Raw genomic sequence first — 18832 nt, forward strand, 5'->3', positions numbered from 1 at the left:
AAGTGCCTTTTTCCATTTTTTCATAAACTGATACTGTATTTTCCACAAGCTGTGAATCCTCACTCATTTGTCCCAGATGATGTATATAATTTCTAAAAGAGAGATTCCGATATTCATACGTAATTATTTAATTATTTGTGTCAGCTCATTAGCATGGCGCCATGCGGACTCTTCTTGGACTTGAGCGAGGTTATAATAACTTATCCTGAACTCTACACCACGATAACTCGCCCTAAATTATGTGCTACGAGAACTTCTCGTTGAACTAGTACCATGACGACTCCTTTTGGACTTAATTTTATTATAAGTCATCCTATACTCAGCACCATAATTATTCGTCCTAGTCGATGAAGAGTTGCTTACCCTTGCTATAGTTTTTACTCAAATAACTACATTAATACAATTTTTGCTTCAGATTCGAAATACAATTTTTGCTTCAGATTTGAAATACATTTTTTATTAAAATAAATTAATTTTTATTGCGTGTAAACATTAACAAACTATGAAATTATTTGGACCATTGAAAATATTCTGATAACAAAGGCTTACTGCTTAATCGCAATTTAGTTTTTTTAACTCTTTCGATTTATTATATTGATATGCAATTCCTTTCTTGTCTCATGAATTTTATCGTTTCCCTCAAAGACACAATATTAAGGGGGGGTTTCCTAGTTCAAGATTGTAAAGATCTACGATATGTGAATCTTTTCCTTCTATTAGTTTTCCTCTGAAGTTGAGGAATACCAAATGAGTTTTGGACAAGAAGTTGTTAAAAAAATTCTTTATGAGATGAACTGAGTCAAAAAGAAAATAGATTTTAGATTTTGGACTGTAAGGATTGAAAATATAGAGCCTAAGATTTCCATGACAAAGCTCAGAGGAGTACGTTTTTTGATTTATTTTTTGGGAATCACAAATTGTGGCACAAACTTTGAATCCAATTTTAGAAACAACTTGGGCAACTTTATGAAAAACAATTTTTTTACAGTTTCAATTAGGATACAGGATGCATTGCTATCATGTCGTTATAAGTACAATGAAGGCTCATAATTAGAACGTAAAATATTGTGTTGGATATCTCTTCACCTTCTCCTTGTCCAAAAATGATCCAGAGAAGTACTCAACTTGTTTTGTGGAGTACGTTTCATCAAACAAAATACTAATGTTTTTGTCTTAATGATTTTGAAAAGAGTTCATGCGAGTGTTCAGATATTTAAGGGTTGTTTCCGAAAGTCCTGTTTCTAAATTAAATGATGTTGACAGTTCTGAAAGTCAACGTATCTTGGGAAGAATAAGGACTTTTTTGCGGAGCTCTCTGTATAAAGCTGCAAATAAATAATTTTAATATAATGGGGAATCTATGTTTGTAAACATGGAGCAATCCAAAAGAGACTCAATTTTCAAACTTCGCAGTGTCCGAAATTCTTCCTTCACCATTTCAAAGCTCTTTTGATTCAACAGGAAGACAGAATACTGATAGCAATACAATGTTTTAAGGCCTATGGCGAGTCAGGAAGAGTTTTATCGAAAACTCACTAATAATAAAAAAAACCATATTAGAACCCCAAGATTAATTTCTGGCCTCAAACCCTTAATTAATACCAATACTGAGTGGTCACTCACTGACCTCGCCAATTGAATAAATGTTTCGACCTCATTGATTCGCAATACCATTTTTATTAATTTAAAGATATGTAATTGGGGGTTCCACAGATATTAATTCATATTAAACATACTAAACATAGTCTCTGTTTGCAGAGAGGAAAATCTCCTCTATGTTCTGGAAGTTTAATATATGAACATCAGACATATATATTTATACATATATACTATGTTAACAATTTTTTCTATTCCTTTAAAAATCCCCCTATGCCTTAACTACTATATGTACAATTTGTATAAAAAAAATAACACATATCAATAGATTAGAAGGTAAATGATTTAAGGTTAAAATAATTTTATATTAATACGTTTTAATAAAATGAATACATATGAAAACATATAAATTCAAAAACATGAATTACTTTACATTGAGCAGGTTAAATAAATGAAATTTGTTGAATAACATAACTATTAAAAGGAATATTAATAGCAAATTCATTGAGTAGAAATTTAATTTCTTGTCTTCATTATGGCTCTTCTACAAACTTTATGATAGTTGCATGCCCATTATAATTTATGTGATATAAACGCTTCATTACATGTTTTTTACAAAGCCAGAACCACTTTTTCATCACAAATGAAGATATTCTTACAAGTAAGCAACTTCTTTATGAAATTGTGTCCAATGTAATGTTAAAGAAAGTTATGGAAAATAATGGTTGACTTTGTATATTTAATGACTCAGCGGTCTGAATAATCTTTAATTTCTCCTCGAAATATTCTCCAACCTAACATAATATATCTATATTAAATTATTTATCAAATCAATATATATATATATATACCATTTAGCAAGGATACCGAAAGCATTTTCAACGACTCTTCTAGCCTTAGATTGTCTATAATTGAATACGGCCTGTTCTTCATTCAAATCTTTCCTTGGATATGGGCGTATTAAATTTAATCTTAAGGGGAAGATTTCCTCACCAAGGAGGACATGAGGCACTTTTATATTTGTGTTAGGAGGTCCCTTGGGAGCTGGAAAATCTAAGGTCCCATCCATCAAAGATCTGCCACAAATAGAATCTGAAAGGACTTTTCCATCACTGTGACAACCTTTCTTTCCAATGCCAAGATTAACAATCTGATTGGAAAAAAAAAATATATATATTAAAGGTGCGACTTTGACATTACATACATTAAAATGAAAACGATACAGAGGATATTAATATAGCGTCTGCACAAGGATAAAACATTTTTTTTTTAAATTGACTCTAAGTTTAAAAACATAAAAATAATTATTGTAATATCAATAGTTAGCATTACAAATGCCAATACCACAATCAAATGAAATCTCTTATAATTTAAATATTCTGATCCAGAAATAATTGGCTCTTGTATCCGTATATGCTTTCCATCTATTGTACCTTTAATAGTCAATCAATGTCTGAGAAGGCTCCATTCAATCAATATAACAGTAACTTCATTCACTTGCGATGTACCTAGTAGCCATCAAACTATGCTAAAAAATTGGGAGATAATTTGGAACCAGGCAAGGAGTTTTGGACATATTGTCCCAGTGATGGCCACCAAAAAGTCTTTGTTTTATTGGAAACATACCATTATTTAAAATTAGTTAGAAATACGTTTGCATCTATCAAAGTTATGGTGGATAAAGATAGTAGAAGGGTCGAATTGAGGTTTCTCGAAGAGTTGGAAAAACTTCAATCATTCGAAGGACTACGGGCTGGAAATAAACTTAGGAAGAGGCACATTAACTTCCATAAAAAATGATACCTTAATTTTCAAGATTTGCTTTTTCGGAGCCAGTCAAAAACTAAGCGGCTGGAACCTTCTAATGCTGATTTAAAGACACAACCATAAAGACAAGGGCCTGGCATCCCGGTATAGTCTCACTAAGTTCTTCATCAAGACCGATGTTGACATATCCATCAAATCTTTTCCCATCCCATTGAATTTTTTTTGAAAACTGACATTTCGTCTAATGTCAAATTGACGAGAATCTCTTCTTTAGATTCAAGAGCTTTATTGCCCTTTGATTTAAGAATATCAAAGGAGGATTGAGAAAAATCCGGATCCCTATAGAAATTCGAATACCAGTTTCGAATGGTACTGATATAAGTTAGGCATAAGTCAAAGGTCTTTCTTACATAACTATAAGCTTTTGTTGAGTAGAATAACAATGTCAAAGCAAATGCTCGGAGCTCAGGAGAGTAGCTACTGCGACTTCCCTTTATACCACTTCCGATTTGCATCCTTTTTAAAATGTTTTGAGGAACGTCAGACATTGTATCAAGAATGGATAAATCCTCTTCTGATAGCATTCTCTTGGACCTTAGGCCTTTTAAAACGTCAACCAAGTTTCCTAACTTCTTGGAGATTGTATTCCATTGACATTTGTATTTTTTTTAGAACGGTCTACAAGCTCGGAAATCATATTCGTTTGCCATAGGAGCTTCTCCTTAATGACTTGAGCTGATGGGAGAGAATAAGGATGCTTCAATTGCACATTTTCCGAAGCCTCAAAGTGGGAAGGATCTATCTCGAGTCCAGGAGATGGTTTAACCTTTTTAGAAGGTGATGTGGACCTCCTTATAGGAGACTTGCGTTTTCGAAGAGTTCTTGCAACTTCTTCTTGAAGGCGAAGCGGGAATGTTTTGAACAGAGTAGGCACATTATTTTTACTTAGCCTTACAACGTCCAGACTCCGATTGAAGGATGCTGGAGTAAAATATTCCCGAACAAATTCTCAAAAACTTTTTGGGAGTAAAGTAATCTTGCTTGAAATTCCTTACCCATTGGTTGCACCTCTCTGGATCCTGGGTCGGAAAACGATGATATGAAATTGAATTGCCAGCAGCATACTTGTTTTTGCAACCAAATGCGACACAATACATGGTAATACTCGACTTGTATGACAAGTCACTAAAGAGTGTTTTGTACAAAATAGGTACTGAAGATGGCTGCCAAAAGCAGAAGGGTAACTCGCTCTTGTTGTCCTTTTTATTCTATAGGTTGTGCATCCAGTTATTATAAAGGTCGGGGCTTCCACCATGCTTTTAATAGTGACGTCATAGTGTATAAGAAGTTGCGTGTTTAGTTTACATTTTCCATCGTATCAAAGAAGAAACAATCTTCATTCTTGATTCTACAATTCGACAAGGTTTTCATTTTTTTAAATTAAACTTCATTTTAATTAACTATAAGAATCTTTAAAAGTAAGACTTATGCACCTTTCTCCATAGTGGTCTATATTAAAACTGTGCACTTTATAATTACTTTACACTTTCATGGGATATATATAATACTGGCACACATAGTAGCAATATAATATCTTGCAAAACATATATATGTATAATTAAGATACACATAATAACAATATAATATCCACAAGTATGAACTACATCAATTTATAACACTCCCTTTTTCTCGAACGAGCAAGTACTATATAAAAAACATGATCTGTTTCTTCACATTATTTTTCAATTTCATTATACTATTAATATTTTCATATTCTCCTTTACAGTTTTCCCTCTCCTCTTCTCCACCAAACAAACGTAGAAACTTCCTATTTTTCCAATAAGTTATCTCACTATCTAGACGAATTTGATAAGTTCTATTATTTCGGTGTATGATTTTTCCAATATTTTCAACTTCTTTGAAACGGAACATTGAATCCGCACTGTTCTTCCAACTTCCAGAGCTCGTAAACACATATAGTGTTTTTTATACTTATTTTTCTTCTTAATGTTAATCTAATTGGTAAGATGGAATTGCATTGATTAAGTATAAGCAAACATTTATTCCATCTAACCTACGAATCTTTTGGTGAAACCCATATAAATAAAGTATAGTATTATAAGTATTATATTTGTGTATAAGTAGTTGCGTGTTTTGTTTACACTTTCCCTCGTATAAAAAAAGAAACAATCTATATTCTTGATTCTACAATTTGATAAGGTCTTCATTTTATTAAAAAAACATTCAATCCCATTGGGGATCTTCCACGTCGTTGAGAAGCATATGAAGTTAAGTCTCAGATTCTACAGAGAATCACATTGCAATAGTGGACTACAGCGAGGAACGACGTAGATTGGCGGATTTCCCTCAAATCCATTTAGGTAAATTAAATTGTAGGGTCATTAGTTATTCAGTGTTAACTCTTCACCCTTGTCATCGTCAATTCTATCATTTAATCCAAGAAAAATATATTCAATCCATATGTATTGTAATTACTTATAATTTATTTGTATTGCATGCCATTTGTTTGGATGGCTATAGATTATCTTAAGCATTCTTTATCTAATAGAAGATACTAGATGAAGACTCCCTAGAGAATGTTTGGAGTTCAATCTAACAAAAGATCGTGTTACTTCGTCACTTACGAAATTAAAGAATAGGTCATTGTGATAAAGTGCAACATAATTACATATACTAGGGATCATGAATTTAAAAAAAATCATAATGTGCATTGTTAAATAATGTTTTAATTAAACTTAAGTATCTCAAAACGAATACTTTATTGAAACAGAACTGATTAATCAACTGTCAAACAGTTCCCATATTGACTCTTTGTGGATTTGACACAAAAAGAAAATTTCGCTCCCAATAGAATTACAGTTGTGCTTGAAATTTTTTTTTTGCCCATCGAATTTCCGAGGAACTACTTGACAAGGTTCTTAGACTTAGCTAGAACACATACACTCACATTTAGAAGGCTTATTGTTTAAAATTAAATAATGAACCTAAAAAAATTATATATCTTTTCCGTCTCTATTTTTAACTCATGAAGTGAGCTGTTTTTCGCACATTACTAGCTATTTTTCTTTTTCTGCTACTTTTGCTTACAATAATGAAAAAATGAGCAGAACTATAAACAAATTTCATGTCAAATTGAATTAATAAAAATTGAGGGTGAAGTATATCAATATTTGTAATAAAGCTTACCCAACACGAAAGTCGATCCGATTGAGACGAAATATAAATAGTAATCAAGAATTAATATCAAACCACCCAATTTAATCGAAGACGAGATTAATTATTTAAACTTTCTTAATGTGTTAGAAACATGGAATAATTATGTAAAACTAACTCTTATGATGCAAAAAAAAACTTGCAAAGAGCAATTATCAATATTATGTACATATTTTTGAGCTGAATTACTCAGAAAATATAATATATTGTATTTATTCCTGCAAACACAAATAATATTCTAAATGAAGTAATAAAAGATATTACTGTAGACCTAAAAGGGGGAAAAAAATAAATAGCGGCGACTCGATAAAAGTTATTAGATGAAAAAATAGGTGTTAGGAAACATTCTATGAATTTTACTGTTAATTCAAAATTTTAGCAGAAGAGGTAAAAATTTTCTAAATGAAACCAGAAGATTGGTTAAATAATTTGTGGCATCACTGACGACAAAGTACGACAAAAGCTGTTAGAGAAGACTCTACAGATGAATTGGAAAGATACTCTCAATTTATTTAGAACAGTAGAAATGGCAAATAGTCTAAATGATTTAGTATCAAAGGATGTCAACGGAAATAAAAAGTCCAGCGGATTCAATAAAAATGAAAGAAGAAGTCAAAGTCGTGAGAGATCGTGGAACAAGAGACAAGATGATTGTGTAGAAAGTGTGGTTTTCAATTTCCTCATAAGAATGGACAACTTTCGCCTACAAAAAATGCTGAATGCACAAGATTTGGTAAGAGAGGCTAGTGTGTAAGAGTGTGTATGTGTCTAAAAGAAAACTCTATTTCGATCATCAGCTCTATTCAAAAATATGAATTGAATAAACTACTCATCGATGTATTGAATGTCCATGCAAATTACTTCCAAAATGGAATAGCTGCTTCTGACATTGGTGCAATGATATCAGTAGCTGGATCGAGAGTATTATAGGATATAAATATGGGATGTCGAACATCAAGGCTTGAATCTAAAACCATCGGGGCGAATGGATCTAAATTAAAATACCAGAAGCTATTGATTTGAAATTGAAATTGGGAAACTGTATTTATAAATAAATAGTTTATGTTGTCAAGCATATCCCTCAGAACGAGTTATTCATCGCACAAAACGCTTTTTATGAAAGTTGGAAATTTTACACCCTAATTTCCATTGTCCATTAAAAGAAGAATGAATTGATCAATATTTGTTAACTGTACAAAATGTGAAAATTATAGAATTCAAAAATATAAAAGATGTAAGATATCAGCTGCTTAATGAATTTATTAATTTATTCTCAACAAAAAGAAAAAATTAAAAATAATGAATTTCTCACCTATGAAAATAGAATGATTGGAAATGTAAAGCCATTTGCCTTATACGGAGCCAGACAAATTCCATTTTGTTTTCGTGAACAAGTTAAACAAATGGTAGTCAAAAAGGAAAAAATCGTTAAAATTAAAGGCAAAATCACAGATTGGTATTATCTTAAAGTTTTGACTATTACTATTCATCTAATCAAATATTTAATGTTAAAAACTTTTGATCAAAGGTTCCTACACATAAAACAGCAATGAAGAAACCAATAAACGATATTAAAAAGACGGTACTTGATCTATGTATGAAATCAAAATCATATTACAACATCCATTAAAAAATTTATTGGTATTAGTAATAGGAAGTTGAGCCCGGGCACAAAACAGAGTTTAAAAGTTTTGGAACAAATTCGGAAAAGTAATTTTGCAGAAACACCGAACATATAAAACTTATATGGAAAACGGAAAGGTAAATAAGAGGAATAGACAGTTGTTAAGAGTCGCCAGCCAAAGTGAAAACACAAAAAAGACGACTCCGAATATACCAAATAGAAAAATAAATCTCAATCCAAACCTAATAGGACACGAGCAAACTAAAAAATATATCACAGTCGCTTATAAGTATGGATTGCTTAAGGGCACTAGTATAGCTTAAGATTATGTCAACTGTTGGGTGAAGCTGGTATATTGTTTAGCTATTTTATTTTTTAATAATATTTCATCTTTACAAATTGCAATATTGGCATTGCAGTAATTCATATTTGTAAATTGTAAGATAGTTATTATTATAATTTATACAAATGTCATCGTCTTGTGTTGTCCCTGTGTGCTCGAGAAGAGGATCATTTCGATTCCCTTCAAATGAAGGTACATTTCTTAAATCGCAGATTGCTCTGAGACAAAAGGACGATAATGGTTCACTCTGTATTATGTGAAAAACACTTCATACCAGAAGATTTCCGAGTGCCAAGACAAACTCTAGCTTCCGTGGGAGGAAAAACATATCTGCATTTGAAACGAGATGCAGTCCCATTTCTTTTTTTCTTGGTCATAAGTAAGTAAAAATGCTGTTGATAATTTTTTTTCTTTGGATCAAAATTGAAAATGGGGTAAGTTTAAGGTCTTTAAAACTTCCGAAGAAATTTTAATTGATAAATCCATACTTTTTTATAGAATGGTAACATAATTAATATTGATGACAACAGTATGATCATAACTCCTGATCAATACTTGGATGTGTTAGTTGAGGAGGTAAAGACTGAAAACATCAACGAGGGTATTTTAACTCCAACAAAAGACAAACATGACAAATCAGAACCGTTGACCACAAAGGAGCAATATGTTCAAACTACTTCTAACAAAGAAGAACTCCTTAGACCTATGTTCTCGATCCAAAACTTTGTTAATAATCCATCAAGTAGATGAATAAAATACTATATATCCGGGGATATTCTAGTGGAGGATATTAAAGTTGCATTTTAAATCAGCATCTGTGGTTTTGTAAAAGAAAAATTGTAAAACGCATTTTTTCCTATATAACTTTATTTATATATTTTCAGAGGAATATTTATCCAACTTTAAAATATTCATGACCTATCTAATAGACTAATGTTAATTTGACTGTAAACAATTCAATTTATTTCAGCAATCGCCTACTACACAGGAATGAGAAACTACAGTCACTTCAAATGTTTGTATTTTTCTCTTGGACCGGTAGTTGATCATCTGAACTATACCAATGAGTCCTTAATTCGAGAGGACCAGTGATTCCTCACATTGATGAAGGTACGCCAAAACAAGGATGATATTGAGATTGGCATTATGTTTAAAATGCACCGCACATCTGTCGAAAAAGTCTTTAGAACATGGTTGAACCTTATGTACTATCAATTTAAAGAAATTGATTTGTTCCTGATCAATGACATTATGGACCTGTACATGACCGAGGGCTTTAAATAAAAATTCCCAAATACAAGAATGATCTTGGATGCCGCGAGGTCAAAATCAACAAACCAAGTAAAGTTTTGATCAAAGAGCAACCTGGAGTTCCTACAAGAACAATAATACAGTAAAAGTTATTGTAGGAGTTAGTCCGAGAGGTGTCGTCACCTACATATCACCTGCGTATGGTGGCTCCTGTAGTGATCGTCAAATAATCGAAATATTAGACCTATTAAAGAAAAAACGACTGACTTCAGGAGATGCAATCATGGCAGATAGAAGTATTATGGTGCAGGACTTATTTGCAAATCAAAATGTTAAAGTGAATACTCTGACCCCTATAAGAGGGATTAATCAACTTCCGGGAGCAACTGTCATTATGAAAGAAAAATGGTGTCGAAAAGAGTACATGTTGAGAGGATCATTGGACTGGCCAAGACCTATAAAATCCTTCAAGGGGAACTCGAAAGCCATAAAACTCCCTTGGCTGGACGGATGTGTGTTTCATTGCATCTCAAAGTTTATGAAATTGATTTTTATGCTGAAAGTTCACCGTGGGGAAAGTTAATTATGTAAAACTATAATAATATTTATAACTTAATCTAGCGGTATTTTTGAAGAAAAAAATTATTATTAGTTAAATAATAGATTCAGAATTAAATTAGGACTATATAATTTAATAAAATATTGATGTCTCAATTTTTTTTACAAATTAAGGTCTCTTCATGGTATAATTTATCATAAAAAGCTTTCCTCATAGTGAAGTTAGCATTGTAAAGTGTCTGTAAGTAAAATTCCCTGTAATCAAGTTTATCAAACTTACTGAAATAAAATAAGTTAGTAAAATAATAATTTCAATAAGATGCAGTGTGATATAAAATATTTATATATTTATTCTTAGGGACTATAAACATATGCCAGCAGAAAATAATTTGTAAGAATATGGAAACATAACAAAAATGACCTGGTATATCCTTTTTGATTACTTCTTCCGATGAAGTTGTGAAATAATACTCTACCTTTGAGATAAAATTACCCTACTTAGAAAATTATACAACTATTACCACCTACACCAAGGAAATCAAATGTATAGTCATAGCTGATTTGATATGTATTTTACATAATAATCATTATAAAATTCGATGAGAGGATAATTTATTTCTTAATATAATTTCCCCAATATAAGTATCTTCAAATGTGAAGACTACAAAAAAACATTTTGATTTCCTTGCTGCTCGTAACTGACCCTGAATTTGGTAGTAATAATTGTGATTTATTTTTAACTTAATATCTGCACCCCGAATCTGCAAAAATGATAATTTAGATCCTAGAGCAATTTTATCATGACGTCCTGAATAAGGACATTTCATCTCCATGTTTGAGTCTTCTTCCACAAGTCCATCGGGAGATGCAGACAAAAAGGGATACTCTGCATCAATGAAAAGCCCACAGTTGTTAACAATTTTTTTAGTTAATTGAGTAAGCTTTTTTATACCAGATGATTCATGCGCCTTCCCATGGGAAATAGTAGCAGATACTTTTTTTTTTTGGGTGATATATTGACTCTGCCAGTTCGGTAAAGTCTCGCCCATGACATCACTTACATATGTCACCAAATCTGGAGGCAGTCAATCTCCATTTCTGTTCTATTTTCCATGCTGGAGGCAATGCATGTCATTGAGTATTCTTCTCAATTTTTATAATATCTTGAATGGGTAAAGGGCTGAGCCAAATAATCGTGATCGAGGATGGCTGTTTCAGACTTGCAGACTCAAAGCTATATTTCCATGATGTATTCAATTGAGAATTCAAGATGGTCATTTTGAGCTCGTCAACAAATTAAGGTCTATTGCAGAAACGCTCAGGTAGAGGATCATCGTCATCAGTGGCGTATGTCAGGAAATTTTTTCGGTCCGCTTTACAAGGGTGAACGGTTGATTTTCAGTGGTGAACTTGGGATATTTAAACAGGGCAAATGCTACAGCGTAGATTAAATCTTGCAAGAATATCGTCCAATGGACTGTCTGACCATTATTTTCTTCAAGCAAACATTGGGAAAAATAAAATGAAAAGGAAAAACTCTAGACGGAAAGTCAATGCCGATCTATTCATAAAGGAAGGAGTATAATGGAGTATAAAATGCACGGTGCAAGAATGAGAGAAAATTTTTGAACTATACAATTAAGTCAAACAATTTAAACCTCCTTAAATATTTTTAAAATAATAACGGATGAAGATAATGAACGAGATTATAATATACCATGAAACGGTTACAGCGACAGAAAATAAATTATGTTCACAAGTCTTGATGTTCTTAACTCGCATGTATACGTGGTGATGTGTTTGAAAAAAATGAAGAAAAAATGCATGTGTTCTTTATCATGATTAGAAGAAGAAGTTTTTCCTCTCTTTCCTTGACGCAAAGGTGTCAATCAAACTGTCCATGTCTTCATGGAACACCTTGTCCACCATCACCCTGTCCATGTTCAAGAGGGTGAGGGAGGAGAGCCTCTCCTGGTCCATGGTGGTCCTCATGTGGTTCTTGAGCCTTCTGAGACAGGAGAATGACCGCTCCGCCTCACAGCTGCTGATGGGCATTGAGGCCAGGATAACGATCACCTTGTATAGCTCCGGCATCAGGCGGAACACTCCCGAGCTTATTAACTCTGCAGCAATTTGTGACGAAACCATGTCTTCTGTGTCAATATCTGTTGAGACTGAACATGGCCGAGAACCGATGTATTCTTTCTCTTTGATGTGAGGAAATGGATCCACTTTTCCATAGACAGTTTGTATTTTTTGTTGTTAGAATGAACTTTCAACAAGGAACTGTTTTTCCATGTTTTGAACTCAAATTTCCCAAGGTTGGAAATGGAAAATTTGGAACAGGCGAAACACTTGGCTGACTTTTCAACATCGTCATATTCTAGCCACGGGAACTTACGGAACCAATCATATTGAAAGTCTCTGGAGTATTTGGCATCTATCTGAGGACTGTATTTTTGTAACTTGGGCTGTAGAGGATGATCTCTCTCGACTTTAGGCACAGTTTCCCGCTCAGTCTCCACTCTGGTTCTGGTCTGGATGTCCTTCCGCTTTGGCTTCTGCCCGGTAGGTATCGGGTCACCCAGCTGGCTCGTGAAGACAACAGGGTACTCTGGCCCTCCGTCCACAAACTCCATCTCCTCAGTCTTGCTCTTCTCACCTCCCTGGACATTGTCGCTAGTCTCAGAGTCCTCTGCAGAGGGAATATTGTTGTTGTTGACTACAGAGAGCTACTTGGGAGAGAAGATTGGTCCGATATCGAGATTAGGAAGTCTTATTCCATGAGATATCCGTCCGCTGGGGTAATTTGATGAGTCGCCATTATTTTCTGTGTCTGCAGTAACTTTCTCTTCAGCAGAAACAGACTTTTCAGATTTTGGTTCAGGCAGTAAGGCCTCAACTGGAGCAGGGTCATCGGGACAGGAGGAGGCAGTGACTGACGATGAGGATGTAGCAGGGAAGTTTTCTTAACAGCAAAGTTCAATGTTTTCTGCTTCTTTTGATCAATTTTCACTTGATACTTGCAGCTGGGGTCATTCTTATGGAGTTTAACTTTGTGATCATTAAAGTTGTCCTTTTGTATTTCCTTCTGACAGATAGAACAAATCACCAACTCTCTGCTAAAATGCGTTTTCCGCTTCCCGTGATACATTTCTGATAGTAATAAATTACTGCAACAATCCACTCTAAAAAGTACATAACTATTATTTATGTCCCTTTTAAGCAGTAATAATTTAATGTATCTTGTATTCAATGAAACGAATTCTCACGCTCTTAAATATTTCAAGAGTACTCCATACAAAAAATGTTGTGTGCGTCTTTTTTTTTTTTGCTGTAAAGTACTTCACATTTGCAACCAGTAACGTTAAACGTAATATCTAACTCAAATATCCACTCAATGTGAAGTACTTTAAATCCATACGAAAAATGTTGTGTGCGTCTTTGTTTTTTATTTTTGGCTGTAAAGTACTCTTGAAATAATTGCAGTAATTTATTAATTATCAGAAATGTATCACGGGAAGCGAAAAACGCGTTTTATATTCAAAGGTTCAATCATTTATATTTATAAAATGACAGGCAATATTTGAAAGAGATATTGCGGTAAATTACAGGATTTGAATTCAAATTTCTGCGATGAATTGACATACCCGAGAGTGTTAACTGTAGTTTAAAACCTCCGTTTTATCTATCGGACTTAATTTGGCCCCAATATTATCTTAGAGATATAATTTATTAATTTACTAATTCTATAAATGTGCCGGTGAATTTTGGCTTCTTTAAATACAATTTGTGGTGCCTCCAAAGGATTAATCAGAATCATTTTTTCATTTAAATGAACTATAATTTGTTGGAAAATGTATTCCATGTTCAATTTTGAGAAAAATTATCTAGCTTCCTTTTGGATGGACGTGCTACAAATATGTAATTTTATTATAATGACTCAGTACTATTATGAGTTGGTCATAAGTTACATATATATAATAGATTTTAATAATTAATTATGACTTAATTCATCTATATTTACATACCTATATGATTGGTGGACGGTTGAGTAAGGTTTTTTTTTTTTGGTCCGCTGAAGCGGACAAAGCGCAATACTGACGTACGGCCCTGATCGTCATTGTTGACACCTGAAATTTAGTTTTTGTACTGTTAAAGTGGTATATAATAACATTTTTCAAACAAACCTCTGTACAGTTTTTCAGCCACTACGGGTTCTTGAACGTTTAAAAGTCTGTAGCGTCTCGTTAGAGGACTTTGATATATACACAATGCCATTACAAACAAAATTTTCCATTATCAGGAGGGCAGAAACCACATGTTTACAGGTCCCATGTGAACCAATTCTTGCCGCACATTCATAATGGCCATTAATGACCTCTCCTGATTTTGCAATGACGAACTTTACATTATAATTCATTTTTTTTCATTTCACCTTCAACTATACCAGATAATAGTGTTATATGTATGTCTTTTTTTTGATTCCACGAAGCTCAAGGCCAAGAGTGATTCTTTCAATTTCAATTATTTTATATAATCCCCAAACCAATGGATTCTAAAATAAATAATTGCATTTCAACTCTTAACTTAATCAAAACAATTACAGGATAAATACTAAATAAATAAATTGAAATGGATTTCAGGATACAAAAATATATTTAAAAGGATTATATAGATATCATAATGTATGAATTAAGTATTAACATAAAAAAAAGTCCAAGTGAAGTCCTGAGTATCTAATTCAAAAATGCTAGAACATTTACAGCAAAATATTAAAACATAGTTGTTTCTTTCCATTGCTTAAGAGATCAGAGGGCTCCGATAAACATGCTAGTATTTATATTTCGAACAATTATATGAAGATAAATTCTTAATAAATGTTGAATAAAAATGATCTTGACTTTCATGAGAATAAATGTTGGTCCCTTTTCTCAGCTTCCTGAGAATGAGTAATTCATGAATGGGCTATATTCGTATTATCTTGAAAGATCCTGATCCAAAGGGATGATAGCTCTTCGTTATCTTGGTGAGTCAGTCATTGCTCACTAAAGAAACAGATTTGGAAGATTGAACTTATTTGAAGTTACATAAAAATGAGGAAAGGCAGTCCACACTCGTCTAAAAACTATTTCCGAAGAAAAAAAGCCATTTTCTTGTTGCCTAACCTTCTAATAGTAACATTGACTAATAGATGGATTAGTTGTTATGGATGTAAATCCAAATTGTAATTCAAGGACTACTAGAGAGAAGGGCTTCATACTTTTCTTATTTCTTGAAAAGAATAGATTACTAGTTACCTCATTGCAGTAACTCTATCAAGAAAAGCAGTTTTTTTTATTGAAACCAATGTCAAAATATAACCTGAAATAAGCTTAAAATCTTTCAGTTTACTTAGCATCGTTCATTGTTAAGTTACTCAACAAAATATTTTGGATAAATTCTGAAGGTATCTATTAAGTAGTTTTTCACATCTTTAAGAACATGGACTGCTTTGGCAGAGCTTTCAATCTCAAAGATTCATGGATGATTGCATTTACTATAATGCATGACAATTTTCTTTAACTTTTCAAATATTTCAGTTGTGGTGAGAGCTTTTTTATGTAATTTTTTTTATCTAAATCAATTGTTGAAGCTACACAGAGCCACTTATAATAATCACAGCCAATCGGAAAATGTCATTAATACATCTACAACGTATTGAACAACAAAATAGATTTATGCTTGAAATATATTTTCGACATCTTCCGTATATGCGATGTATATTCACAGGGAACTCCATGTTTAATCCAAAAAAATATTTTTTTATCAAAAGGAAGTATTACTTGTTTCTCAATTTTCCTATTTTGGCAACGAAATTCTAAAACTACAATGATGCTTTAATAAATTATATAATCCTTTTGCAGATATTATTCACACGAAAATACCAAATGTTAAGTCTACGATTAAGGATTATAAGGTTCAAAATTATTTTAAAAAAACAAACAAAAAAAAAACAATAACCGAATTGCCAAAAAAAAAAAAGTTTTGTAGTGACCTCTATATATACTCGGTAGCACCCTCAATACAGATAAAGAATAATTAGTCGTATGTTTATATATGTATATTAGAAAAACAGGCTGATAATCAATTATATTAGAAAATACTTTTAAAAGAGAAAATGATATCCCTAAATTGATGTCCCCGAACATTTAAATGTCGAGGATGGAAATCAACCATGAAGCAACACATATCGTCAGTGCACTGTATTTTAAAACTTCCTTTATTTTATACCAAACGACCATCGTTATGGTTTGCCCAAGTAGAACACCAGTTTTGGGTCAAATGTATAACCGAAGAAGAAACGAAGTATGACTACATCTGGTTGTCCCAATACGATAGCTTCTAAAGTAGCAACAATGATAGAGAATCCTTCCAAATATCCATGTTATACCATAAAAGGTCGTCCTCTGGGTATATATAAACAGCGAAAAGTTCAAGGTTTTTCTGAATATTGGGAAATTGGTAGAGCGTACACCATCGATATTATTAGACGAAATGATAAATATTCTGTATGGATACGAACCTTGTTTTTTAGGCAGACGTTTCTTCCTTAAAGCACTTCCGTTTCCAATCCGACTCCAACTAGAATAGCCTGTTTTCACAGATCCATATAAAGTAGGTATCGTTTGTTTACACAGGGGGAAATACATCAAACGACGTCTTCTTACACGGCAAGCTCTATAAGAAAGACCGATAAGACAGACAAAGCCATTTGCTATTACTATCAACGATATGGAACTAGCGCCAGGGAATGCAAGCAAACTCCTAAGAAAGTCAAATATAGCAGAAATTGGCTGTCAAAAATTCACTCTTTCCTGCTTACTTACGATATACTATAAGAATTTTGGGGAAAACTTCCTTGTTGATACAGACACAAAAATCAGTGTGATTCCTGCTAATATGTCAATTGATAAAAACAATCCTTCTTTCTGAAAGCCGCTAACAATTTATCCATACCAGCGTACGAACGATTCAGCTAAAACTTTACATAAACGACCGTGTTTTTCCTAGGACATTTATCAAAGCATAAGTATCTCAACCGCTCGTTGGGGTAGATTTTCTTTGTGCTTTTGACCTCCTTCCATACCTCCTCCGTTGTAGATTTGTCGATGCCTCTGATTTTACATAGCTTCCTTATAAAATTATTTCTCTAAAGTTTAGTTTAGTTTTTTAAAAAAGGTCACCAACTTTGTAAATCTGTAGCAAAGTGGCGATACAATTTTATTTATGCCTCCCTCCTTGCTAAGTCACAGCATACGTTGTAATTTATTTAACTAAAAAACCAAAAAATCTTACTAAATGTGCTTATGATTATATTGATAGGGCATGAGGAAACTAAAAAACAAACAAAAAAACATATTATTCACAAGGTGTTAGACTATAGTCTGTAATTTAGAGGCGCAACATAAATAAATTAAGGAAATTCATTTTTAATGTATTTGACTGGGGAACAATACAATTTTGTATTTGAATTTACAAATAACGAATATACTTACGTATTATCACATACGGAAGACTATAAGTTATATAATATTTTGTATTTGCAATATCGTGATATTTGTAAGCTAATAATTAACCATTATTATAAATATGGCAACGTGTTGAGCTGTACCTACATTTTATATTAAATATTATTAATGTTCAGGGAGTTGTACTATTTTGCCACAAGACAGCGACACTCTCTTCTGTTTTGTAAACAAACTAATATAAGTAAACAACACTCATGCTTCATTCAATTTATAATATTAAAATGCATCAAAATACAAATAAAAGTATTGACATCAAAATATTATGTTGATTGATTATTTATATACATTACAAATAATAATTTCATGATATATTGTTTTAAACATAAGTTTTTGTCTACTATCATATTATAGTATAACGTTCTAAATTTTTATTAATTGAAAAAAAAATATCATGATACATTAATTTTCTAGTATACACTGTAAAAAAAGTATATTATATATTATCAGACAGTTTTAATGACGAAAACTTATGTCAGTTATATATTGAATACTTATTTTGACATATGTGTATAGATATATACGTATGTATATTATATTGTATTGCTCATTTACATTGAAAAAATTTACTAGTGAAGAAAAAAAATGAAAAGTGTGTTTATATTATTTTTATCCTTCTGGTTTATATATACCGATTGCAGTTCTTCAATTCAGTTAGATAATAACTTAAGGTGAAGTAGTAAAGTAGAAATCTTAAAAAATAATTAAACTTTAACCCTAAATATTTATGCATTAAATACAATTTGACTCAATAATCTTGCTAAGATACTTATATTTTCAAATAGTTAAGAATAATACAATTCTAGTTTGAATCAATTTTTATTAAAGTTTAGCTTCATCTGCTTTTAAAAATTACTCGTACTTTTTAAATATAAACATTCCTTTTAATAA

General features: G+C 32.2%; 1 protein-coding gene, 1 long non-coding RNA gene and 1 other non-coding gene across 14 annotated transcripts in view; 2 read left to right on the plus strand and 1 right to left on the minus strand.

Annotated features, from left to right (window-relative positions):
• Positions 1–1940: 1940 nt before the first annotated feature.
• LOC121126767 (uncharacterized) lies at positions 1941–18191 on the minus strand. Of its 11 annotated transcripts, XR_005867169.2 has the most exons (9): positions 17912–18166; positions 17243–17750; positions 16939–17180; positions 16520–16859; positions 14824–14931; positions 14564–14759; positions 14405–14506; positions 2448–2746; positions 1941–2390 (listed from the first exon to the last, which is right to left on the minus strand). It is a non-coding gene; the product is annotated as an uncharacterized lncRNA (long non-coding RNA). The 11 variants fall into 11 exon arrangements; XR_011782611.1 differs by having other exon boundaries at positions 14812–16859; positions 18032–18191; XR_011782614.1 differs by having other exon boundaries at positions 14564–16859; positions 17243–17548; positions 17604–17750; positions 17912–18175.
• LOC121127356 (U6 spliceosomal RNA) lies at positions 2781–2884 on the plus strand. The gene has a single exon (XR_005867809.1). It is a non-coding gene; the product is annotated as a U6 spliceosomal RNA (small nuclear RNA).
• Positions 18192–18423: 232 nt separating the features above from the next.
• The window catches only part of LOC121126613 (uncharacterized), an 87800-nt gene continuing 87391 nt past the window's right edge, over positions 18424–18832 (plus strand). Inside the window, exon 1 of one of the 2 annotated variants that reach the window (XM_040721916.2) lies at positions 18424–18612. In XM_040721916.2, the coding sequence (XP_040577850.1) occupies positions 18527–18612 (86 nt within the window). In that variant the 5' untranslated portion in view covers positions 18424–18526. The remainder of the gene's footprint in view (positions 18613–18832) is intronic. The other variant, XM_071892076.1, reaches the window with a different exon arrangement.

The sequence above is a fragment of the Lepeophtheirus salmonis genome, chromosome 12 (assembly GCF_016086655.4).
Source record: "Lepeophtheirus salmonis chromosome 12, UVic_Lsal_1.4, whole genome shotgun sequence".
NCBI classification, from domain to species: Eukaryota; Metazoa; Arthropoda; class Copepoda; order Siphonostomatoida; family Caligidae; genus Lepeophtheirus; species Lepeophtheirus salmonis.